General features: G+C 39.5%; 2 protein-coding genes across 2 annotated transcripts in view; one reads left to right on the top strand and one right to left on the bottom strand.

Moving 5' to 3' along the window:
* LOC134224903 (saccharopine dehydrogenase-like oxidoreductase) overlaps positions 1 to 26,436 on the bottom strand; it is a 106,655-nt gene that overhangs the window by 64,348 nt on the left and 15,871 nt on the right. The gene's annotated exons all lie outside the window — the stretch shown is intronic.
* LOC134208323 (kinesin-like protein KIF17) lies at positions 1,244 to 22,380 on the top strand. The gene is made up of 5 exons (XM_062684326.1): positions 1,244 to 1,495; positions 19,611 to 19,846; positions 19,912 to 20,061; positions 20,124 to 21,843; positions 21,986 to 22,380. The coding sequence occupies exons 2-5, from the start codon at positions 19,775 to 19,777 to the stop codon at positions 22,279 to 22,281; spliced, it is 2,238 nt and encodes a 745-aa protein (XP_062540310.1). The 5' UTR covers positions 1,244 to 1,495; positions 19,611 to 19,774; the 3' UTR covers positions 22,282 to 22,380.

Below are 26,436 nucleotides of genomic sequence, written 5' to 3'. Positions count from 1 at the left end.
GTTTTACGATGATGAATTTTGGAGAAAAAATTCACGGTTCATAAAAATATCTCCTAGTACCGGACACTATTGCATCAAATATTCAAATTTTGTTCAAATGTGACTAAGTTCCTGTTACATGAGTGAAGACTAATCATATTTTTCACGTGCTTCAAGCTGTAAATATTAAAAATTGTTTGTAGAGCTTATTTGACTCTTCAGATAATTTTTTTACATCTTAATCCAAATTCTCACCTTTTTGAATGTCCTCTTCAATTTTTGTTTCTGTGGCTTTCTCAGTAAGAAGAAACAATTAAATTGAAGTAAGTGTAAGAAAACAGGTGTACAAAATTGCTACGAAAAATTTAAATGTCCGAACACCACAATTACATAGTACATCTAACAAATCTTCATCATTATTTAAAATATGGCTAATATTGACCATCTTCACATAATCAGAATGCATTAGATTGATTTTAATATTGTTGGTTCAAACTTTTTAAAATAACACGAAACATCAAAATTTTAAGCATTTTTATTCAATTTAAAATTTTATACAAAGCTTACCACATGAAGATCTGATATCCCATGCCGTTAAAAGCCTTTTCAATAGCTTCCTTTTGTACTTAATAAGTTGAAGGAGAGAGCTCTGTAAGTATCGTTTTAAGAAGTGTCCGGTATTGGGAGGTGTCCTGCGCTGGGGGATCTCCCCCTATGTAGTTAATGAGCTGCCGCACGAAACGATCTTTCACATACATACACGGGGCGATTTCCATACAAACTTCAAACTGCTCGTACTCAGTTAAATTACAACCAATTCAGTTGAAAATTTAGGAGGTTCATCAAAACAGCAAATGTTATCGTTCAAGCATAGGGGAGCGAAAAAAGTCAAAATTTCAATCACTCTAAGCTCTAAGCAGATTAATTATTATCTTATGATCTGCTTTACGTAGTTTACGTCGGGCGGTTGTATCTTGTATATAACCCTTCTGATTTTTTTTATTAAAGAATTATATTATTAAAGAATTATTCGTCTATTAATTAGAACTATTGTAGTATATCCTCTCTTATTTTACTAAAATTAAGAAAATAGCTATCGATTCGATATCAATCGTCCGCGTAGCTAATTTAATTTTTATATTTCTCATAAAGAAATTCTTTTCCAATCTGAGCAACCAAACGTAATGTATGGACGGCGTTTGAGGCACCTATCCGTGGTTTATTAGATGTTCGTTTTACTTTCACAACCATGTGCGCCGCGATTCAAAACGGACGTACTAGTCGTAGTTCTCAGTATAGTAGAATACCGGGTTTTGCGTTGGACATTCGAAAGTTCGGACATCTAGCTTATCAAATATTAATATTAGTCACATTATAAGGAACTTAAAATACTTTGAAATTTCCTATTCTCTTGATGTTTGTCATAATGCGCAAATACAATGAGAAAATTGAAAGAAAAATGTTTCAAAGTGCGTGAGAAACCAAGGGAAGAACATAGCACGAGGAAAACAGAAAGGTAAACAAACCTTTGAGATGATGGATTTTCCCCATTGGTCAAAGTTTTGCAAAAGAAAGGGAAATTTCGGTGAACTTTGCTCGCGTGCGTGCATACGTACGTGAGTGATTCGTGATAAGTGAACAAGAAAAGTATCAGTTGCTTTGGTGACCATTTGTGTCACAACAGAAAATTCGTTACCAACGATGTGTATCGTGACGCCGAGTTTCGAAAGGATAACTATTGACTGTGTAGTGCTGTGCAGGTATAGCGATAGTAGTGCCAAGATAATAAAGGAAATTGACCATTAGAAATATTGTTGCTGCTGCTGTTTCATTATTGATGTGCATAGCATGTTCGTTCACATGGTAGATAGCAGAGGTTTCCACCGGTAGGTGGAAATCGATGTTTTAATGTGCCTTCCAGACCACACACATCATCGTTCGTTTTGAGGATTAATGGACTGGACATGTCGTGCATCAGCATTTTGATCCGGTAAATGATGACCGTTCAGTAAGGTGATGGAGGTGGTTTGAAAAAGGACATAATAATGATTTGACAAGCTTCTATATGATTTTGTTATGCCTAACTATTTGGAGTCTTTGAACATATTCTCTTAATCAGCCTAAGAATGAAAACCTTATGAATGAAGATACATAAAAGGAATCAGCCGGTGATAGAAACAGAATTCCTAGACGTAATAGATTATTTAAATGTCTATAAAACACGACAGAGTCAAGCCGGTAATTGCGGATTTTACTGTCTATCCGGTCTAGAATATACAGGGGATGGACAAAATAATTAGGATAGGCAAATTTTGGGTAAAGTTAGATGTGTTGTAACTATCTTAGTTATCATCCGATTTTGACAATTCAGGCATGTCCGAACTAGAAAATTAATGCAGTTTGACGGTATGTCCATGGAACCGACTATGGCCACCGGATTCCGGAGATATTCCGGGTTTTCCGGAGGTAGGTTCAAAACCGTAAATTTGAGGTGGATATTAGGAGAAGTTGTGGTTAAAAATTGAATAATATTAGTAACCACAAATGAAGTAGGGCTCTTGCTGATTGGAACCATATATTCAGATTTGGAATCGGACCAGAATCAAGTGAGATATGGCCATTTCTTTAAAATCTGTTCCGATCGATACTTGTCAAAGGGGTCAGGCCACAACTTCATTTGAATCTCGCTTTTTGATAGATCATCCACTATGAGTTTATTCTAGAAGGCCTCTAATGTGTCCAGAATGAAAAACCAATTGAATTAACGGATCCTGGAGTCGCTGGAATGTCCCCGGGGAACCTGTGAATGGGGACATTTAAGTTTTAGCACCAAAATCAGTCATTCGACGGCTCTTTTTTCATGGTTTTCGATCAGGAAGCGAAGTATGAATATAAAATGGTCCATTGGCTGCTCTGACCGCTTCCAGGATCTACGGATTGGCCCCGGGGAACCTGTGGAAGGGGACATTTTAGTTTTACCACCAAAACCAGTCGTTCGTCGGCTCTTTTTTCATGATCTTCGATCAGGAAGCGAAGTATGAATATAAAATGGTCAATTTACGGTTTTGACCGCTTCCAGGACCTACGGATTGGCCCTGGGGAACCTGTGGAAGGGAACATTTTAGTTTTACCACCAAAACCAGTCGTTCGTCGGCTCTTTTTTCATGATTTTCGATCAGGAAGCGAAGTATGAATATAAAATGGTCCATTGTTGGCTCTGACCGCTTTCAGGATCTACGGATTGGCCTCGGGGAACCTGTGGAAGGGGACATTTTAGTTTTACCACCAAAATCAGTCGTTCGAAGACTCTTTTTCCATGGTTTTCGATCAGGAAGCGAAGTATTAATATAAAATGGTCCATTGACGACTCTGACCGCTTCCAGGATCTACGGATTGGCCTCGGGGAACCTGTGGAAGGGGACATTTTAGTTTTACCACCAAAATCAGTCGTTCGAAGACTCTTTTTCCATGGTTTTCGATCAGGAAGCGAAGTATTAATATAAAATGGTCCATTGACGACTCTGACCGCTTCCAGGATCTACGGATTGGCCTCGGGGAACCTGTGGAAGGGGACATTTTAGTTTTACCACCAAAATCAGTCATTCGAAGGCTCTTTTTTCATGGTTTTCGATCAGGAAACGAAATATGAATATAAAATGGTCCATTGACGGCTCTGACCGCTTCTAGGATCTACGGATTGGCCCCGGGGAACCTGTGGAAGGGGACATTTTAGTTTTACAACCAAAACCAGTCGTTCGTCGGCTCTTTTTTCATGATTTTCGATCAGGAAGCGAAGTATGAATATAAAATGGTCCATTGTTGGCTCTGACCGCTTCCAGGATCTATGAATTGGCCTCGGGGAACCTGTGGAAGGGGACATTTTAGTTTTACCACCAAAACCGGTCGTTCGACGGCTCTTTTTTCATGGTTTTCGATCAGGAAGCGAAGTATGAATATAAAATGATCCATTGACGGCTCTGACCGATTCCAGGATCTACGGATTGGCCCCGAGGAACCTGTGGAAGGGGACATTTTAGTTTTAGCACCAAAACCAGCCATTCGACAGCTCTTCATTCATGGTTATCGATCAGGAAGCGAAGTACGAAAATAACATGGATCATTGGCGGCTCTGACCGCTTCCAGGACCCAAGGATTGCCCCCGGGGAACCTGTGGAAGGGAACATATAAGTTTTAGCACTGAAATCAGTTATTCGACGGGTCTTATAGGTTTTCGATCAGGAAGCAAAGTATAAATATTAAAGGACCATTGACAGCTTTGACCGCTTCCAGGACCTACTGGTTGCCACCGAGGAACCTGTTGAAGGGGACATTTAAGTTTTTACACCAAAATCAATCATTCGACAGCTCTTCTTTAATATAGGCAAAGTATTAATATAAAATTGGCCATTGATGACTCTGACCGCTCTCAGGACCTACAGATTCCCCCGGAAAACCAGTGGAAAATAACATTTAAGTTGCAGCACCAAAACCAATATCTCGACGGTTTTTTTCTCGTGATTTTTGATCAGAAAGCGAAGTATGAGTATAAATTGGACCCTTAATGGATCTGACCGCTTCCAGGACTTACGGATTGCCCCGGGGAACTGTGGAAGGGGAAATTTTAGTTTTAGCACAAAAACCAATCATTGGACGGCTCTTTTTTCATGGATTTCAATCAGAATGTGAAGAATGAACAAGAAATGAATCATTGACGGCTCTGACCGTTTTCTGGACCTACGGATAGCTCACGGGGAACCTGCCTACTTCATACTTCATTTTCTGATCCAAAGCCATGAAAACAGAGCCGTTGTATGACTAGTTTTGGCGCTAAAACCAAAATGTCCCCTTCCACAGGTTTCCTGGGCCAATTATATTCATTTCTCGATTCCTAATCTAAACCACTAGAAAAGAGCCGTCGAATAACTGGTTATGATGCTTAAAATAAAATGTCCTCTTCCACAGATTCTCCAGGAGCAATCCGTGGGTCTTGGAAGCGGTCAGAGCCGTCAATGGACCATTTTATATTCATACTTCGCTTCCTGATCGAAAATCGAATGACTGGTTTGAGTGCTAAAACTAAAGTGGTCTCATCCACAGAATCCTCGGGGGCAATCTGTAGGTCCTGGAAGCGGTCAGAGCCGTCAATGGTAATTTTTAATTCATATTTCGCTTCCTGGTCGAAATCTATGAAAAAAGAGCCTTTGAATGACTAGGTTTGATGCTAAAACTAAAATGTCCCCTTCAACAGGTTCCCCGGGGTTCAATCCTTAGGTCCTGGAAGAGGTCAGAGCCGACAATGGACCATTTTATATTCATACTTTGCTTCCTGATCGAAAACCATGATAAAAGAGCCGTCGAATGACTGGTTTTTGTGCTAAAAATAAAATGTCCTCTTCCACAGATTCCTCGGAGGCAACCAGTAGGTCCTGAAAGCAATCAGAGCCGTCAATAGACCATTTTATATGCATACTTCGCTTCCTGATCGAAAACCATGAAAAAAGAGCTGTCGAATGACTGGTTTTGGTGCTAAAACCAAAATGTCCCCTTCCACAGGTTTCCCGGGGCGAATCTGTAGGTCCTGGAAGCGGTCAAAACCGTAAATCGACCATTTTGTATTCATACTTCGCTTCCTGATCGAAAACCATGAAAAAAGAGCCGTCGAACGACTGGTTTTTTTGGTAAAACTAAAATGTCCCCTTCCACAGGTTCCCCGGGGCCAATCCGTAGACCCTGGAAGCGGTCAGAGCCGTCAATGGAACATTTTCTATTCATACTTCGCTTCCTGATCGAAAACCATGAAAAAAGAGCCGTCGAATGACTGATTTTGGTGGTAAAACTTAAATGTCCCCATTCACAGGTTCCCCGGGGACATCCCAGCGACTCCAGGATTCGTTTATTCAATTGGTTTTTCATTCTGGACACATTAGAGGCCCTCTAGAATAAAATCATAGTGGACGATCTATCAAAAAGCGAGATTCAAATGAAGTTGTGGCCTGACCCCTTTGACAAGTATCGATCGGAACCGATTTTAAAGAAATGGCCATATCTCACTTGATTCTGGTCCGATTCTAAATTTCAATATATGGTTCCAATCAGCAAGAGCCCTACTTCATTTGTGGTTACTAATATTGTTCAATTTTTAACCACAACTTCTCCTAATATCCACCTCAAATTTACGGTTTTGAACCTACCTCTGAAAAACCCGGAATATCTCCGGAATCCGGTGGCCATAGTCGATTCCATGGACATACCGTCAAACTGCATTAATTTTCTAGTTCAGGCATGCCTGAATTGTCAAAATCGGATGATAACTAAGGGAGTTACAACACATATAATTTTACCTAAAATTTGCCTATCCTAATTATTTTGTCCATCCCCTGTATGTCAGATTCTTTTTTTTCTCAATTGTGCATAGAATACTATCGTTTTAACAACACAACATACAATTTATAAATAATCGTGGAATTGCATTTATAACACTAAGATGAGATTCGACTACCTACATGGATGCTATTTATCTTAAGTATTAAGCTCTCAAATGCCTGTAAGAAAAATTAGGAAAGTATCATATAAGGTAAAAGCACAGGTTGCCTTAAACTTGAACTAATGCATTTAAAATTGAGAAAGTTAATGCAATCGATCTACGTCACGGCCACAAACTGCTGAATCGCGAGTTTAAACTAAATTGAACCTTCTGCCATCAACTAATGGCGGTGGTCAGTTCTGGGAACATTTCACCCAGCCACGGGTACTAGTTATTGATTGGATTGCGTGATCTTTGTTCTGTTCGGTATTGGTTTTGGTGATCTCGCGTGACCGTTCAACTGGTTCGTTTGGTAGCGTGGAAATCTATTAGCGAGGTCGTTTAGCACGGGAAATACCCCCAACTCAACATCACAACAATGGTTTTCACTAGTACCGGGAGGTGGTTGCGGCTCTACCCATTAAATAAGTAGGGAATGATGTTGTACCTGGTCATTACGGTGGGTGATATGTTGATATAACAGAACGGGAGCAGTGCGAGTCCTGGGAATGACCGTGACACGTTTCCGTGAGTGACATTTTCAGGATCTTTGAATAATATATTGAGTCGAATGTGGAATTATGTGATGGATGTGATTTTAATCGTTAAACAACTGAATAAATACGTTTGAATAAAAACGTTCGGGACGAAGTTGCATGTTTTTAGTAGAAGAAACATATTCCATTTTTCGTAACAGTTTAATGGGAGAAATGGCGACCTAATAATTGCGTAATTCTGGCTAATACCTTGATAATTGTAGAATTAGTTTAAGAATGTCATGGAAATCAAATGAGAAATTCCTCCAGGATATGTTGGAAATCCTTCGGATATTCTTTTGATAACTTCTCCCGGTAATATCTGTAAATTCCTCAGAAACTTCCTCCAGGAAATTCTTGAGAAATTGTTTTAGTAAAACCATATGAAATTTCTTCCGATCTGGAATCAGCAGGAATTATTCCGATTATTTTATTGGAATTTTTTCCGGCAATTTAGAAAGAACAAAATAGGTAATACTAAAGGAATTTTTAGAAGAGTTTCTAAACGAAATTTTAAAGGAATTTCCAGATGAAATTTACGAAGAACTCCCAAAGTAATTTCCGAATGATTCCAAAAATAATTTCTAAATGAATTCCGGAAGTGATTTTTGAAAAATATCCTTAAGAAATGCCCGAAGATCTCAAGAAATTTCTAATTAAATTTGCGGGGGAATGTCCGAAGGAATTAAAAGAAAACACACAAAAAATCCTGGAGGAAGTTTAAAAAAAAAATGTTAGAACTCGTAGAATTTATTATTAAAGTGTCCGAAGGGATTTCATAAGGTATACTGAATGAATTTCTTTAAGAAATTCCGGAAACAATTGCTGAAAGAAATTCATTAAAAAAAGTTCGAAGGAATTCTCAAGCCATTTACTGCAGAAACTCCTAGAGCAATTTTCAGAAGAAATATTAAAGAAATTTCCTAAGGAATTGTCCTAAGGCAGCGGATCTCAGCCTGGAGTACATGTACCCCTGGGGTTACCTTTGCTGGCCCCAGGGGGTACCTCGGACAAAAATGCGTAATGGCGGATGTATTACAATTCTAATAAAAACTTATTCATAAAGCTTTGATAATTGTTTAACTTTTGATTCTAAAACTTTGAGTTGTACATAATATGGATGGTGATCAGTAAATCAAAGTAAAGTTAATCTTGCCTACCACAACCAGCCCAGTGTTTTAATGACTGTAGGATAAAAGGTCAAAAGAATAAAATGACGAAGGTACAAAGTTTGAAAATCTTTAATGTAATCTATCTGATCGAGATAAGGCATTGTATAATATGACAATGTATATGCATCCGATTAAAATCTAGAATCTAAAGGTAAGAAGTCCCCATTTAAAAGGCTTAAAGTACTTTTTTTTTTGAAAAGCAGAATAGCTACGTCGCAAGAGGCTCGGAAGCCCCCTTTAAAGCAGCTCGGAAGCATGCTTTCAAGAGTTTCGGAAACCTCCTTTCAAAAGGCCTTTCACGAGGTTTCGATGGCTTTTAACAAGTGGCTCGGAAGTCTCCTTTCAAGAGACTCGAAAGTCTCCTTTCAAGAGGCTCGGAAGATTCCTTTCTACACGCTCGGAAGCCTCATATCAAAAGACTCGGAAGCCTTCTTTCAAGAGGTTCGGAATTCAAACGGCTTAGAAGCCTCTCTTCAAAATGTTCAGAAGCCTCATTTCAAGAGGCCCGAAAGCATTCTTCCAAATAGCCTCATTTCAAGACGAGAGGCTCAAAAACCTTCTTTCAAGAGGCTCGGTAACCTCTTTTCAAGAGGCTCGAAAGCCTCATTTTAAGGGACCCGGACGCTTTTTTTTAAAAGGCTTGGAAGCCTCAATTCAAGATTTTCAAAAGCCTTATTCAAGAGGATCAAAAGCCTTCTTCAATAGGATCAAAAACCTTCTTTCAAGAGCCTTAGAGACCTCATTTAGAGAGTCTCAGAAGCCTTCTTCCAAGAAGCTCGGGAACTCTTTTCAAGAAGCTTGGAAGCCTTATTTTAAGTGACTTGTACGCCTTTTTTTAAAAGGCTTGAAAGCCTTCATTCAAGATTCTTAAAAGCCATCTTTAAGAGGATCAAAAGCCTCCTTTCAGAATACTTCGAAGCACCCTTTGAAGAATATCAAGAGCCATCTTTCAGGAGGTTGTGATGCTTCTCTTCAATGAGGCTCAGAGGTCTCCTTTCAAGATCCTTAGAGGCTCCTTCCAAATGGTTCAGATACCTCCTTTCAAAAGACTCGGAAGCCTTTTTTCAATAGTATCAGAAGCCTTCTTTCAATAGGCTCGTAAGTCCCTTTCAAGAAGCTCGGAAGCATCCTTTCATGAGGGTCGAAAGCCTCCTTTCAAGAGATTCAGAAGCCTTTTTCAAGAGCATTAGAGCCTTTCTTTCAAGGGGCTTGTAGGCTTTCTTTCAAGAATGTAAGAAATCTTTTACCAGGAACCTCTGGAGTCCCTTTCAAGAATCTCGAAAGCCTTATCTCAAGAGACTCTTAAGCCTCTTCCAGGGTTTGCAGAAATCGCTCTCAATAGATAACGAACAACGATAAAAGGAAGGCAAAAACTGTTCCGAATCATAACAAGTCATGATAACAAATTTATCAAACTTGTATACAATCGCGAAAAAAACAGAATCGGATAGGCAGCCCCAAAGAGAAGTGATGATTTTCGCTTTTTCTCGCTTATTTCGTATTAGTAACCGTACAGCAGTGAAGAACAAGTTGAAATGCATCACCAGCAACAGTTTGAAGCTTTCTAAAAGAAATTTATCATGGGGTATGGCCTCCCGAATTAGTTCTTTATCATGACAGCTTGCGAAAAAAGTCTCTCACGGTATGCTACACGGTATGCGTATATGTATACATAGATGATAAGTGAGAGACTTTTCATTCTTTTTTTGGATTCAATCCCTGGCCTCTTCTTAAAAGGCTTGGAAGCCTCCTTTTAAGATTCTCAGAAGCCTTTTTTCGAGAGGCTCGGAAGCAGCTTTTCAAGAGGGTCGAAAGCCTTCTTTCAGGAGGTTCGAAAGCCTCCTTCCCAAGCAGCACAAGTTGGACCAAAATGGTTGCAGCAACTTGATTGTAACCAAATCTGGTCACATATGAGTTGCAATGGTCTATATGAAACATTTGTGCTGCTAGGGTATCAAGAGCCTTAGAGGCCTTTTTTCGAATGGTTTAGAGGCCTCCTTTCAAGAGTCTCGGAAGTCTATTTTTAAGAGGCTTGAAAGCCTTCTACCAAAAGGCTCGGAAGAAGCACGGAAAGCTCATTTCAAGAGACTCGTAAGTCTCTTTTTAAAGCTTGGATGCATTTCAAGATTCTCAGAAGCCTTCTTTCAAGAGGCTCGGAAACCTGCTTTCAAGAGCTTTAGAGACCTCCTTCCAAAGGGTTCAGGGGCATCCTTTCAAGATGTTTCGGAAGCTTTCTTTCAAGAGGCTCATAAGCCCCTATCAAGAAGCACGGAAGCCTCATTTCAAGAGACTCGTAAGCCTCTGGGGCTTGAAAGCCTCTTTTCAAGATTCTTAGGAGCAGGGCTGACAATAGTCATTCTAGTCGTATGGGGAAAGCGAAAAAAAATTAGTCTTCGTCACTTCAAACTCATTATTACAAAGGATTAAAAAAATCTTCGAATGACAGCTGCCGTTTGAAGAATAACGGTATGAAGTCTTCGTTCTTCGATGCCGTCATGACGATTTGGTTACACGACGAAAGCTAACATCGTGCGCGTCATTGACGATGTGTGGAGTAGCAATGAAGACTCTGCACTTCGTCGCTACTGTGACATTTCGTGCTATGACGATGACTATTGTCAGTCCTGCTTGGGAGCCTTCCTTTCAAAAGGGTCGGAAACCTTCCTTCTTCTTCTTCTTATTGGCATTACATCCCCACACTGGGACAGAGCCGCCTCGCAGCTTAGTGTTCCTTCAGCACTTCCACAGTTATTAACTGCGAGGTTTCTAAGCCAAGTTACCATTTTTGCATTCGTATATCATGAGGCTAACACGATGATACTTTTATGCCCAGGGAAGTCGAGACAATTTTCAATCCGAAAGCTTGCTTCAAGAGGGTCAAAACCTTCTTTCAAAAGGCTCGGAAGCGTCTTTTTAAGAGGCATGGAAGATTGATGTATACACTTTATTCAAATAGGAAAATTCCACGAAACAACTAAAATTTTAATCAACTTTTCGGATAGAAACCATGTGAATAATGAAGTTATTAGTTACGCTTATTTTGATTTCGACGATGAAAATAGGGGGTACCTCAATGAATGCAAAAGTTCGAAGGGGTACCTCTCAAGAAAAAGGTTGAGAACCGCCGTCTTAAGGGAATTTTGAAAGGTTTACTGAAGCAATTTCAGTAAGAATTCCGACAAAATTTCCAAAGCAATTTCATATGGAATTCCGACGGACTTGAACCGAGGGTATGGAGTTTTCGTTGGAATACCTGGAAGAATTTCTGAAAGTATTGCTAAAGGAAATCTGGATGGGAAATCCGGAGGGGTTTCTGAAGGAATTCTTAGACAAATTTTCAAAAGAATTTCTTAGAGACTTTTTTTATATTTATCAAAGACTCTTTAAATATTATTCGAGTCTTCTTAGAGACTTTTAGAACGTTCGAAAGTTCTTCTTGATGCATTTGCGGAGCATTTTTGAAGAAATTCCTTAAGCGAGAGAAGAAACTAACGATGCAATTCCTACCGGAACTTTTGAAGGTATGCCTGAAACAATTTCAGGGTAACTAATCGAATAAATTCCTGGGTGAGGATTTTCCGAACGAACTTTTGAATAAACTTATGAAATTCCTCCACATTTGTTTTTTGATATTTCTTTATGAAATTCCGTCAACAATTCCTTCAGAAATTTGTTTTGAAATTTTTGTCCAAAATCTATTTGGGTTCTTCTTTGGTTTCTCCTAAAATACATTTGGAAATTCCTCCAGGAATTTCTTTTGAAATTTCCCCAGTAAATCCTCCAGAAATTCTTTCGAGAACTCCTCTAGGAATAATTTACAAAAATTCCTTTGTAGTTCATTTGAATATTCCTCCAGAGATTTTTTCGTGAAACCTCCCTTTATAAATTTCTCCAAAAATTCGTTTAGTAAAACAATGTGAAATTCCTTTCAAATTATTGCAGGAAAAATCCCGGAAATTTTGTTGAAAGAATTTTTCCGGAAAATTATGGAAGAATGAAATAGGTAATCCTAAAGAAAATTTTCAGAGTAGTTTCTAATGGAAGCCAATCGAAGCCAATCGATGTGGTACCGCTAGTGACTAACGTGGAACTTATTGCAAGCTGCAAGCAAACGTGAGCTCAGTAAGGCACCAGGTCCGGAAGGTATTCCAAACCTGGTCCTTAAACACGCCATTCTTGCTGATCTAGATATGTTTAGGAGCTGCCTTTAACGATGCCTGGATGAAGGCATACAGACCAGTTTGCCTACTCGACACAACAGGGACGTTGCCAGAAAAGGTGAACCTGAATAGATTGTCAGACTATACGGAGCAGGGATTGAATCCTAAAGAGAATGAATAAGACTTTCATTTATCATCTCTGTATACATACACGATATGTAGCATACGGCGAGAGACTTTTTTCGCAAGCTGTTACCAACACGAAATGAGCGAAAACAAAGCGAGAATCACCATTTTTCTGTGAGGGCTTCCTATCCGATTCTGTTTTTTCGCACTTGTATACAAGTTTAATAAATTTGTTATCATGGCTTGTTATGATTCGGAACAGTTTTTGCCTCTCTTTTATCGATGTTCGTTATCTATTGAGAGCGATTTCTGCAAACCCTGATACGGAGTGTACTGGTGGCTAAAGGAGCAGCCAGTGTGGTTTCCGTAAAGGCCTTTCTACAATCGAAGCAATTCGGTCGGTAACGGATACGACAAAGGTAGCGCGTAGTTTTAATAGGTATTAGGTACTGCGCTTTAATTACACTTGGGGAGGATCCATAAAGTACATCACGCAAAATTTGGCTATTTTCAACCCCCCTTCGTCACACTTTTTGTATTTGTCGAGAAGGTTATCCCTTTCACATCACAAGAGGTCGTTGTAGTGCATAACCGGGTTGGGTTGCAGCAAGTGAGGATAAGAGTAAGGACCTGAACAGTCAACTCCGTAAGATCGTTAAAGCATCTGGGTGTGATGATCGACGATCAGCTCAATTTCACGAGCCACGTCAATTATGCAGGCCTACGGGCATCATTGGCGATAAAGTCTTTATCACGAATGATGTCCAACGGATCGGCGGTGCAAAGTAAGGTGCGTAGACTTATAGCGGGTGTAGCATTGTCTATAATCCGCTACGGCGTACCAGCATGGGTCGTAGCACTAAATGCCAAGTACAACGTAAAGAAACTTATCTGAGTGATGTGTCTACGAGTCGCAAGCGCATATTATGTCTCAGCAGATTATGTCGAAACTACACCGCTGGTGGCGTCCTGAACAAAACCAGCAGCTGCAGTAAAGACTACTGTGATGCAGTGAACACCATGCTCACTCCTACAACAAAAACTTCCGGGTGGGCTGCGGGGACCTTCGTATGTAGATATAGAGGTCATTGCGGTTCCCGCGTGGTGTTTGTTGTTAGGGTGCTCGTCTCCTACGCGAATTTATAATACAGACCGATACGCAGTGGCTAAAATCGTGTTTTGAGCGCGTTTTATTTAATAGTACCTTTATTATTGAATTTAGCGTAATGGTGTCTTCGAGACATTTTATCAGTAAGTAAATGCGCTTCTTGGATGTATTCAGCTTACTGATCAATCACCCTAAAAGTGATATGAAAAATTAATTTTTTTCACTTCACAGCATATAAGGTGTAATTCTTCATAAAAGTTGTAGCAGAAGTTCTCCTGAAAAACTTTTTTACGTTTTATGCAGACAACCCCTTAAAAATGTTTTTTTCATCATATCTTTTTCTCTTTAATTTCTACATTTTTTGCATGTTCTAGAAAGTTTTAGATAATATTAAAATACGCCGTTTGGTGGCTATTGTGACTTGAAAATTTGAAAAATAAAAAAAAGTGATAACAGTTTTATTGGATTTTTTTAGTAATATGTAGGGGAAATGTTCCGATCTCCATCTCACTGTACATATATCCATCTCATCGCTAAACAAAGAAATACGGCACCAAATTCATCGCTTCTTTTTCTCAACATGCGTGCTCACTGCTGAAAAAAATCACAAAAATAATAAACAAACCAAATTCCTTTCCATTGTTTTGTTTCTGATGGGATTGAAATAGGAGCTATGAGATGAAGTGGCGAACCGTTCCCCTATTTGACTTAATTGCAACTGGACAACGGGCAAATTGTGGCAGTCAATCTCATACGCATAACAAAGTACAAGTAATGAACATTAAATCAATACCTGAACTGTAGAGCTGTAAGAGAATGTAAGGAACCTTTCTCCAAAAACATTTCTTACTATGCAAGGTAGAAATCAATCACCCATCACAAGGAGTTGATGAACCAATGGACCATGCGTCTCCATATGCTTGTATACTTATACATCGAACATATTCAAAACTTGTTGACATAGAAATTCATGAATCTTTAATAGTAATGAAATTTCGTACTTGGTGTCTTCGTCAAAGTTTTTCAGGAGAACTTTTGCCACAACGTTTGCGAAGACGTATACCTTCCATGTTGTAATATGTAAGTGAAAAAAATAAATTTTCCATCTCACTTTTAGGCTGAATACCTTCAAAGAAGCGCGTCGACTTACTGATAAAATGTCTCGAAGACACCATTACTCTAAATCACATAATAAAGGTACTATTAAATAATCGCGCTAAAAACACGGTGAAGATTTTTTTATTTGATTGCCCTATTTTGAGAGCGCTTGGTGATCAATCTCATTTTTTTTTTTAGCTTTCACCATAAAATCGAACGCGCACCTCATTTTAAGGAAAGTACAATGAACGACAATCCTGTAAAATACGTTATTTTGTAACCCCCCTCATAATTATCCTCAACAACCATTTATTTTGTTATTATTTTTCGGCAAAGGTTTATTTCTCTTTTTCAAAGCAACATTTTTGACAGCTACCGCAGCCAAATTCCCTTTTCTGCGAGTAGTTTAAAAGGGGTTTTTTAATACTTTTATAATAGGTTTATAGCGGTTATCCAGGGAGGGCCACTTGGCCATATCTTACTCTTATAGTGGTCATCAAAAGGTTGTCGTGTTATAGTGAGTTTTATTGGTCGATCATATTATTTAATCTTGAAAACCACTCCTAGAGCGGAATAAAACTTGAAATGTTACTTGGGTGTGCGCACCCACGTATCAAAATTTAGCAAAAAGTGTCACTCATTTTTCAAGCACTTATCCTCAATGCTCGCAACAAGTTGCATTCGACGCAGGCTTCTATCCTATTGTTTCCTATTGAAAATTGGTCATATCGGACTATGGGCTTAAAAGTGATGGCCAAAATACTATTTTTATAACACACGAGAAAGGCTCCATCACCGCTAGGGGATTAATCTGGGTTTTTGCTTTTATAATAAGATTTATTTTTCTAAATATAAAATAACGGGCTTGGTGGTCATATGGCTACCGCTTCTGCCTCATACGCAGGAGGTCGTGGGTCGTGCTATTGAAAGAGGTTGTTTCCTTAGGACACGATGTGAGCAACAACCGAAATGCATTCCTTAACAAGTTCTCCGTTTTTAACAACATGGAAAGGTTTGATCCGTGCAAAAATTTACTAACAGCAAAACTGGCCCGTACTGCATTTTCTGACTTCGTTTTAGCTTGAGTTAAGAGAGAGTTTGATGCTTTAATAATCCATTGTAGCAATAATTTGAATTAACAAATGAAAATTTAAATTGAAACCTTTGAAGTTCTATTAACTTTTGTTTCCTACTTGGACGCTTTCAAATACCATATTTCATGGAATGCTTGGATTCAGGTTCTATTTCTTCAGTATAGAAAACTTTCCAAACAAATTAAGCAAAACAGCCTTCCTTATTTCAACATGAACATCATCATCTGACCAATCTTTATGGAAAACGCGATGTTCCACATCAACCTTTTGTATCTTGAGGTCACTTAATGCAATCATTTCAAATTATGTAAAATATTATTTTCATTTCAAATTCAAATGACTGATTTTGCAGCGCGAGTTTTGTTTTAAAAATTACATATTTAATAATGAATAATTAAAAAAACCTCTCGAGCCAGTTAGAAAAGCTGGCGGGCCGATTATAAGGTTATTTTTCTTACACACCGCGGGCCACAAAAAATGTAGCCGAGGGCCGCATCCGGCCCGCGGGCCGTACGTTGGGTAGCCCTGCCAGATCGATTTCAGTTCGAGCTTGATGGTTTCTTTCAAAACTCGTAGTGTTTTTACATTTGTTTAACATCTCCAGCACAATGTTCTATCTTTACAAACACAGCTGAGCCCAAGACGAATCGATTATTGAGAAAATCTTGCAAATCGGCCCATCCGTTCGTGATTTTAATTTTCTCAAAGGAAAAGAAAACTCATTTTTATGCAAGGCAGAGAATATCACCAATCACCCATCACAAGGAGTTGATGAACCAATGTACCATTAGGGCAGTTCACATTTCAAAAATGTTCGAAAATTACAACTCCCATATGTCTATTAGCATCATTTTGATAATATAGGAGCCCTGGAAAAAAATCAGGCAATTCGGCGGCCATTTAGGGGTGGCGCGAAGTCAATTTATGTTTATATGGAAATTTGTATGGAAAAAACTTGAAATTTATTCAAATCCCCCTACAATTCTTAAATCGTGATGAATTGAAATAAACATCCCCAACCTCCATTTTTGGAATCTATTTGAGCTCAACCAGTGGATAACTCATTGATTTTGATTTATATTTCCACTGCTACATTGAGGCTAATTACACCATTTTAGCCATTTATCCCATATTCACACTGTCAATAGAACCGTTCAATCCACTCATAACTAATGTGTTATCCGGAGGTCTCATTTATATAGATTCCAAAAAGGGAGGTTGGGAATGTTTATTTGAATTCATCACGATTTGACAGTTGTAGGGAGACTTGAATAAATTTTAAGTTTCTCCCATACAAATTTCCATATAAACATAAATTGACTTCGCGCCACCCCTAAATGGCCACCGAATTGCCTGAAATTTTGCCAGGGCTCCTATATTATCAAAATGATGCTAATAGACATATGGGAGTTAGAATTTTCAAACATTTTTGAAATTTGAACTGCCCTAATGTACCATGCGTCTCCATATGCTTGTACATATACTTATACATCGAACATGTTCAAAACTTGTTGGCATAAAAATCAATAAATCTCCAAAAGTAATGAAATTTCGAACATGGTGTCTTCGACAAAGTCATTTCCTTCAAGGCAGTATAACTCTAGAACGGATGGACCGATTTGCAAGATTTCCTTACTAATTGATCCATTATGAGATCAGCTGTGTTTAAATATATAAAAAGATAGAACACTTCATTGGGAAAGTTTAACAAATCTAGACCAGCATTTGCAAAGAGCGTAAAAATTAAAGTCAATTCCTACCGATTCATCGTCTACATATATAGCTATATATAGCTATTTAAACGATTGGCAGATTAGTCGAAAAAACAACCCGAGCAAGATCTGGCAGGTTTGTCTAGTAAATTATAAAAAGAAGCTTCTCGAGCCATATACAGAAGCTTGTGGGCCGGGTATGACGTATTTTCTGCCACGGTGCACGGGCCACTAAAATTGAGCCAAGTGCCGCATCCGGCCGCGGGCCGTACGTTGGGCAGCCCTGCACTAGAGATTATTCTGGGATTTTAAGGAACTTCCATAAAACTCAACATGCGATTTGCAATAGCAAAGTTTTTGTAAAGTTGAAACGGAAGCTTAAAAATCTCTTACAATTTTTCTAGAAATTTGGAAATACTAAAATTCTTGAATCTAATACACGATGCACATCAAGGGCAAGCTTTCATCGCTCAAAGAATCAAACATGATTTTACTGGTAAATTTGCATCATAATGTTTGTATACTTCATTGCTAAACACACTTTTCGCATAAAGCAGTAGATAATATTGCATATGCTATACAATAACAAAAAACACGCCTGAATTTGGAAACTTTTTGGAACGAAACGAAGCGATTAATCACAATAAAAACCATGCAACGACGTTGAACGCATATATAAAAGCCGCGTTAAACCCCTGTATATATATTTCCTGAATAATTAAAAGCACTAATTTTCTCTAACCTTGCCTTCCAACCGACATTCCCCACACGAGCCATCTATTGAACCTATTTCACGAGCTGAATCCCACGTATCCTAATAGAAAAGTGGATGACCGTATAGACCATATGAACCACTATTGATTATTCAATTACATCGTTGGTATAGGGGAAGAGACTCCAAAACGCCTCCCAAGGCAAAACGTTTTATGGAAACACTCATAGTGTTTGAGATGGTCATAACAAAACAAGATTTTAAAATTAGGCGAAAAAAGTGTCAAGCGAATAGACAGGAAGGTAGGAAAACCCGAAATTTTCCACATTTTGATGAGACATCAGTGTTGTTCTAAACTTTGTGCAAAAATATGTTGCTCTTCGATTTTATACAGTCTAAACGATTATATAATGCGATTCAATAAGTTCGACTAATTAGCTAATATGATGGATATTTGAATTTAAAAATTGTCATGTCAAACTATCGAGAGCCAAAGGAGCGCGTGCACTGAAAATACACTGGAGTGTAATTTTTGCGCTCCTGCGACTTTGGCGTGCATTTTTTTCGATAGTTTGACATGACATTTCTAAAATTCAAATATCCTTCTATTAGTTGAACTAATTAATCCCAGGGATTATCCAATCGTTTAAATGGTTTAAAATCACAGAGCAGATTTTTTTTACTAACACTGTAGGACAAAACTGTGAGACATCTAACATTTTGGCAAGGCTAAACGCCCCAGTGGGACTGCCCTACAATGTACTACGCTTCTCCATGCAGTCCATACCAAAGAGCTGCCAGCTAAAAGGCGGGCTTTTGCCGATAATAGAATAACATTACTTTTTGAAAAGTGGATACATATTATCAATATGATTGAGATTTTATGCAAATCTTAGGATGGCATCCGCTAGCTATATTGTTGAACTGTTGAATGAAATTGTTACAACTAAGACAGCAGTATTTGCATAGTTGGGGCGTAATGCCCATCCTTCCCTTCTGTTCTGATATATCGGAAGCCATCTTCCACGATAGAAAATATTTTTCCGAACAGTTGGCGTAGGTCTGAAACTCTCATACCACAGATAAATAGACGATACAATTAGAACAACTTAATACATACATTAATTAAGCAAAATCAGTTATGATTATGTTACAGTTATTCCATGTGGAAACTGTGAATAAGTTGAAAATAAATACCTCATACAATGATCTTCTGCTTTGAATCATATTCGTTTAGAAAACTCCACAGATTAAATTCATCGTCAATATTTGTCAAAGTCAAATTAAAGCAAATATGATTACTGCGTCATCATTGCGGGAGAATGTTCGCCTGTCACGTGAATATTTTATGCACGTAATTAACATGTTGGTTTATTTGTTTTCACGCCAGGTTTCCTACTCCGCCATGTACTGTCCGCAACCCACGATAACAAAACATAAGCGTGGCAAAAAGGAATGTTTCGAAATGATCTCTCGGGAATTATGCAAACTAATTACGAATTGGAGCAAACTGTGATTTTCAAGTATTCTGCTGAACCGTAATCAAACACAATCATGGCGGAAAACGTGAAGGTAGTGGTCCGATGTAGACCGATGAACAAACGGGAACAATCGTCAGGATGCAAAGTAATTAGTAAAATATTTTAAATTATTTTTATTAAATCTAATCACATATACTTTTATTTCTACAGAATATTACTCAAATCGATAATTCAGTCGTAAACTTAGACAATCCAAACGATGCAAGCGCACCGCAAAAGTCGTTCAAATTCGACAGCGCCTACGGGTATGCTGCAACGACCGAGAACATTTATAGCGAGATCTGCTATCCGTTGATCGAGGTAAGGAACGTTTCATATGTCTCATTTTTCAACAACTGAAATCATTTCGTTTGCTTTTTTAGAGCGTTCTCGAGGGCTACAATGCGACGATCTTTGCATACGGTCAAACTGGTTGCGGAAAGTCGCACACAATGCAGGGGACAACGTACAATGTGTCTGCCGCAGACCCGAACAACGCCAACAACATTGGCATCATCCCTCGGTCGTTCGAACACGTGTTCGAAGCGATTGCTGTTGCAGCCGATGTGCGATATCTGGTCCTAGTGAGTTATCTTGAGATATACAATGAAACAATCAGGGACCTGTTGGCATTGAATTCGGGTGGTGGCGCAAACCTCGCTATTAAAGAAGTTCCTGGTGAAGGAGTTACCGTGCAAGGTCTATCGATGCATACGGTGCACGGGATGAAGGAATGCATTGATTTGTTGGAGATGGGGGCCAAAAATCGGATAGTTGGTGCGACGCTGATGAATATCGAAAGCTCTCGATCGCATTCAATTTTTACAATTAGTTTAGAGCAAATGTCCACCGGTACGGAGCAGGAAGCTGTGATAAAACGAGGAAAGTTGAATCTAGTAGATCTAGCTGGGTCGGAGCGGCAAAGCAAAACAGGAGCAACTGGTGACAGGCTGAAGGAGGCAACCAAGATTAATCTTTCCCTCTCGGCCCTGGGGAATGTTATCTCGGCGTTGGTAGACGGAAAAACAAAACATGTACCATACAGGGATTCCAAATTGACACGGTTACTGCAGGACTCATTGGGCGGCAATACGAAGACGCTGATGATTGCCTGCATTTCTCCAGCAGATTTCAATTATGACGAAACGCTTTCGACTCTACGTTATGCAAGCCGAGCGAAGAACATAGCCAATAAACCGAAGATCAACGAAGATCCCAAAGACACGATGCTTCGGGAATATCAAGAGGAAATTCAGCGACTAAAGCAGTTGCTTGCAATGGAAGGAAAGCTGCCGACCGATAATGATGTTTCGGCACGTGATGTTCTGGAGACGGTTGTTTCATCCGGGATAGTTCAATCATCTTACGAAGATGAAAAACGAATTCTGAAGAACCAGTACGACATCGATGTGTCAAATTTGAGAAAAGAATATGAACAACAGAAAATTGCCAAACAGGAGCTGGTAAAGGATATAGAAAAGATCAAGTCGTATTACGAAGGTCAGATGCAAGAATTGGTTTCGAAAAGAAATGCGGAAAAAGAAGAAGCAGTTGTAGTGAATTCAGAAGTAGCGATTAAGCCGCCGGTTGACAAACAAGAAATATACAACCGAATTAGGGAAATTAAGGATGCATTGATTGGGGGCGAACGTGCGAACGACATTCAGCTAAAGGAGAAGCGGTATCGAAACAAGTTGGCATCGGAAAAGCGCCTGAATGCGTTGGCGCATGTGATAAGTAGGGTGGAGCAAAGCGAGGACCGAGACTTGTTACAGGGACATTATTCGGATATACAACAAGAGTTAAAAGTGCGTTACGAGCAGATAAGACAACAGCGAAGAAGGGTAAAATCTCTAGAGCGAGATATCATTGACATTCAGGGAGAGTTTCAGACGGATCGAGCCGATTACTTGGCCACGATTCGATTGCTAGAGAAAAAGATACTGTTCTATGAGGCTGTGTTTCAGAAGGCGTTGCCAGTGTTGCGGAAAGATGGTCGGTATTGGAACTTAGAAGGTTTGGAGCAAGATTCCGAGTGGAGCGATGAGCTGAAAAAATGGAAGTTACCTGACGATACACTTCTTAGGGTGCGATTTCCACCTGGTAAGTTTATGCCTTACAAAAAATGTGACTGACTGAACAATAGCCGTATTTCTAAACTGTTTTGATTCTGCGCTATATTCCAATATCAACCTAATTGTCGAACTATCTTCTGCTTGACTATACAATATTGTCTCCCTTGCAGCGGATTCCATCCTGCCACAACCATGTATCGAATCGCCGGCGAAAAGCGGTCGCGATAGTCAAACTTCCTTCACGGCACCGGGTCGGCTGGAACGAAGTTCTACGGTGATCCTCACTAAACTACCCGACTGTGACAGCAATTCATCCGCCGGTGAACCCCGCCGGAAGGAATTTCTTAGCAAGAGTACCAACTGCAGCCCTTTTCCCAAGATTGAAGATGTAGCGGTTGCGTATTTCCGCCCGAGGCGGGCAGCCGAGTTGGTCTACCGAAGTGGATGGGGAGGTTTGAAGCAATAGTGTGTTGTTTGTTTGAATTTGTTAACGCATGTTTGGGATATATTTATATTTTTTGAATACAGAAATCAGAATTTATTTTTGAATAAAACGTTACATTGAGGTTACAGCAGATACAGATGTTTTGGACACAATATTTCGAAATGACTTTAAATGTGTAAGTTCTACACTAAATAAACAACAGAACTAAACTAAAACAACAACAGAACAAAACCTTCCGCCTCTAAAATGGAAGTACGGAAGTGTGTGGCGTTGGACAGGCCTATAAACATGAACAAGTCTAATATACTGTGCTTCAGTCACATGACAGAGCGTAGCAGCCATCGCATGCAAGAGACACATTCGCGGTCAGTCAATTCTTCCTTCATCACGAGGTCAGTCGCGAGTGCAAGCAATGTAAACATGATGGGTGATTCGTATGTGCGATGTTGAATTGCACATTTGGCGATCCTGCCAGGAGTGTGTGCTGGCGTTGCTTGTGGAATCACCCATCATGTTGTGTAAAGGTGTGTACTTAGCAGTTTTGAAACGAACTTCACGGGAAGCCGAAAAGAGGTTGGAGCGGCGAAGCTTTTTTTTGCATAGGTAAGGAGTAATGGTTTCGTTATATTTGTGTGGATGCCGCTCTCGGGCTGGGAGCCGCGGACTCGAGAGATTCTAATTTTCAAAATGTTTTGCTACAGACCCGCAACTTTCCTCTCAGTGCACACATTGCAATTTTTTCACGTGGAATTGTCATTGTGTTGTTTTGACCCTTCCTTCGGAAGTGTCTATAATTTCGCTTTGTATGCGTTACGCAGGCGTGTTACAAACAGATAGATAACAAATGTGAGCATGTTTTGAGACACTAACAGACCACTTATATGCATGTATGTGTGCGTATGTGTGCAAATTCTGAAATTTACTAACATATAAATCTCACTCATTTTTAAGGTATTAACAAGATTGGTTTTACAAAATTAGGCATTCATAAGGCGAAATATATATTATTATTGAACGCTATTGAGTTTCGTTCAAATCAATGGCCGATTTAGTTAGTTCTGGATTAATCAATATCGAGGTCTCTGGAAATTACGAGTATATGTATATGCTACCAGCGTTACGATAATTACTAACCATGTTACAGTAGCTATTTAATCCGACGAGCGCCTGTTAGATAGGCAGCATGTCGTACAGTGCGTATTCGTTCATTTTGTTGTTACTCAACGCATGAAATCCGCCTTTTGGTAGGCAATTTATTTTTTACTTTATACGTTCAATCGCCGTAGGAAGTTGAGTACTTTTAGCTCGTTTTAAATACTGGAGTCTGACAATATTTCCTTATGACTTAGGAAGGGTCAAAATCTCACTGTAGGTGGATTAATCTGGGTTTTTTAATTAGTTACAACTATTTCTTCGATTATCCGCATTGCATAAGTGATTGCGCCTAATGTAAAATTAATTCATAACGTTCACTTATTGAGTTTTGTTGGTAGTTAGCTATAAGATATTTTATGAGACGTATGGCGGCAGCCCGATTATTTACATTTAAGGTTTTATTTTGATATGATTCTGCTTGAACATTCCGGTAGATCCGAACACAAAATGATGTTTGTAACGTTTTACTTTTTATTAATGTTTTCTTCAGCATTTGATGCCTAGAATGTAATGACATGAATAATATAGCAGCAAACAGGCAAGACTGATATTTCTAACAGAAAACAAAGAAATGCTTTGTAAACAATGATAATGATAAAAATCTCAATAGTATGAGTTTGTTTTCAGGTGTACTCTCTCAACTGCGTCCAGAATGCACATATCTATGCGCGAAGAATACTTTTTTACAACTTATTATGGAGATTTTCTGACAATGATTTTTTATGCCGTTGGGTGCTGTTCTTGGACATTTGAAAAACATCGGATGTTTGTGACGTTTATGTGCTGGCATTTTATGGTTCATACTCTTTGATTGGTATGTAAAACAGAGTAACTTTCGTAAGGCTTTCTTCAGATTAGTTAAATAGAGTAGTAGACTTGGTAGTAGAAGAGTAGAGTAGGATTTGTTTGTTCATGGATTATTCCAAGTGTGCGATGGGTGAAATCTAACTCCGGCCGGAGCAAGGCGATATATGAACCGATTTTAGTAAAGCTTTTTAAATTAAAGTACGATTATCAATACACACACAATAAAATTATTGATAAAATTGAAAGTACCGTTGAAAAAGTATAGGAATGATTTTCAGTAAGACGAATGAAAATTTGAAATTTACTTATGAGAAAGAGTTGTTCCATAAATTACTATTTACAAGTTCCATTTTCAAAACTATGTGTTATGTTCAATGTTGTTGTTTTCAGAATTTTCTTCTTGATTGCAATAGTTGAATTTACCGAAAATATGCAATCGCAATGCTTCTTGTATCGGAGTGTAGTGAAATCGAATGATACTGTGACCTAAAATATCTGCAATGCCGCGTGGATTAGATGTATTGTGCTTAGAAAGTAATATTTCGATTAGGTGAATTTTGTTGGTGGCCTGTGTTGCCAAAAATTCGTAAAAGTACTTTTTGAATGTTGTTGATCTTCCTGTTGAAAAATTAAGGATGTAAGTTCAGCGAGGAGTTCAATAAAGAGAGTTTTATTGTTTTAGTTAAGCGTGAAAAGACACCCGCGTTCAAGTGTTTTTCCTCTGCGTTGGTGGGACGCCCGCAAGAAAAATGGTGTTATTGTGGATCGGAATGATCACAATTCAGCGTGGTGGGACGCCCGCATTCAGTAGATTCTTCCTCTGCGTTGGCGGGACGCCCGCAAGAAGAATGGTGTTATTGTGGATCGGAATGATCACAATTTAGCGTGGTGGGACGCCCGCATTCAGTAGATTCTTCCTCTGCGTTGGTGGGACGCCCGCAAGAAGAATGGTGTTATTGTGGATCGGAATGATCACAATTCAGCGTGGTGGGACGCCCGCATTCAGTAGATTCTTCCTCTGCGTTGGTGGGACGCCCGCAAGAAGAATGGTGTTATTGTGGATCGGAATGATCACAATTCAGCGTGGTGGGACGCCCGCATTCAGTAGATTCTTCCTCTGCGTTGGTGGGACGCCCGCAAGAAGAATGGTGTTATTGTGGATCGGAATGATCACAATTCAGCGTGGTGGGACGCCCGCATTCAGTAGATTCTTCCTCTGCGTTGGTGGGACGCCCGCAAGAAGAATGGTGTTATTGTGGATCGGAATGATCACAATTCAGCGTGGTGGGACGCCCGCATTCAGTAGATTCTTCCTCTGCGTTGGTGGGACGCCCGCAAGAAGAATGGTGTTATTGTGGATCGGAATGATCACAATTCAGCGTGGTGGGACGCCCGCATTCAGTAGATTCTTCCTCTGCGTTGGTGGGACGCCCGCAAGAAGAATGGTGTTATTGTGGATGGGAATGATCACAATTCAGCGTGGTGGGACGCCCGCATTCAGTAGATTCTTCCTCTGCGTTGGTGGGACGCCCGCAAGAAGAATGGTGTTATTGTTGATCGCAATGATCACAATTTAGCGTGATGGGACGCCCGCATTCAGTAGATTCTTCCTCTGCGTTGGTGGGACGCCCGCAAGAAGAATGGTGTTATTGTGGATGGGAATGATCACAATTCAGCGTGGTGGGACGCCCGCATTCAGTAGATTCTTCCTCTGCGTTGGTGGGACGCCCGCAAGAAGAATGGTGTTATTGTGGATCGGAATGATCACAATTTAGCGTGGTGGGACGCCCGCATTCAGTAGATTCTTCCTCTGCGTTGGTGGGACGCCCGCAAGAAGAATGGTGTTATTGTGGATCGGAATGATCACAATTCAGTGTGGTGGGACGCCCGCATTCAGTAGATTCTTCCTCTGTGTTGGTGGGACGCCCGCAAGAAGAATAGTACAGACCGAAATGGTGAGAACTCTGTCGTAGAACGTCCGCAGGCAAGATTTTAATTTCCCCACAATGATAGAACGCCCATAAGAAATAAGATTTTATCGAGGATTCGTAAGGTGCTCGTGGAGATTGATTGCATTGAGAAAAGATATCCGCCTATAGTTAAGAACAGTTTATCGATACTATTCCGGATCGGTTTCTAGTTTTTGTTGCTGGTTGTTTGACATTTATAGTTTCATATTGAAATAGACGAAACAGACTTTCTTTGAGCACAGAA

The sequence above is a fragment of the Armigeres subalbatus genome, chromosome 1, assembly GCF_024139115.2.
Source record: "Armigeres subalbatus isolate Guangzhou_Male chromosome 1, GZ_Asu_2, whole genome shotgun sequence".
NCBI lineage: Eukaryota > Metazoa > Arthropoda > Insecta > Diptera > Culicidae > Armigeres > Armigeres subalbatus.
This window is presented reverse-complemented; position numbering and strand designations above follow the sequence as displayed.

Bases quoted from the DNA above. Each gene is read 5' to 3' on its own strand.
- LOC134208323 (XM_062684326.1), top strand. From the start codon at position 19,775: ATGGCGGAAAACGTGAAGGTAGTGGTCCGATGTAGACCGATGAACAAA. The intron at 20,062-20,123 runs GTAAGGAACGTT...TTGCTTTTTTAG, and splicing joins TCTGCTATCCGTTGATCGAG to AGCGTTCTCGAGGGCTACAA. The intron at 21,844-21,985 runs GTAAGTTTATGC...TCTCCCTTGCAG, and splicing joins TAGGGTGCGATTTCCACCTG to CGGATTCCATCCTGCCACAA.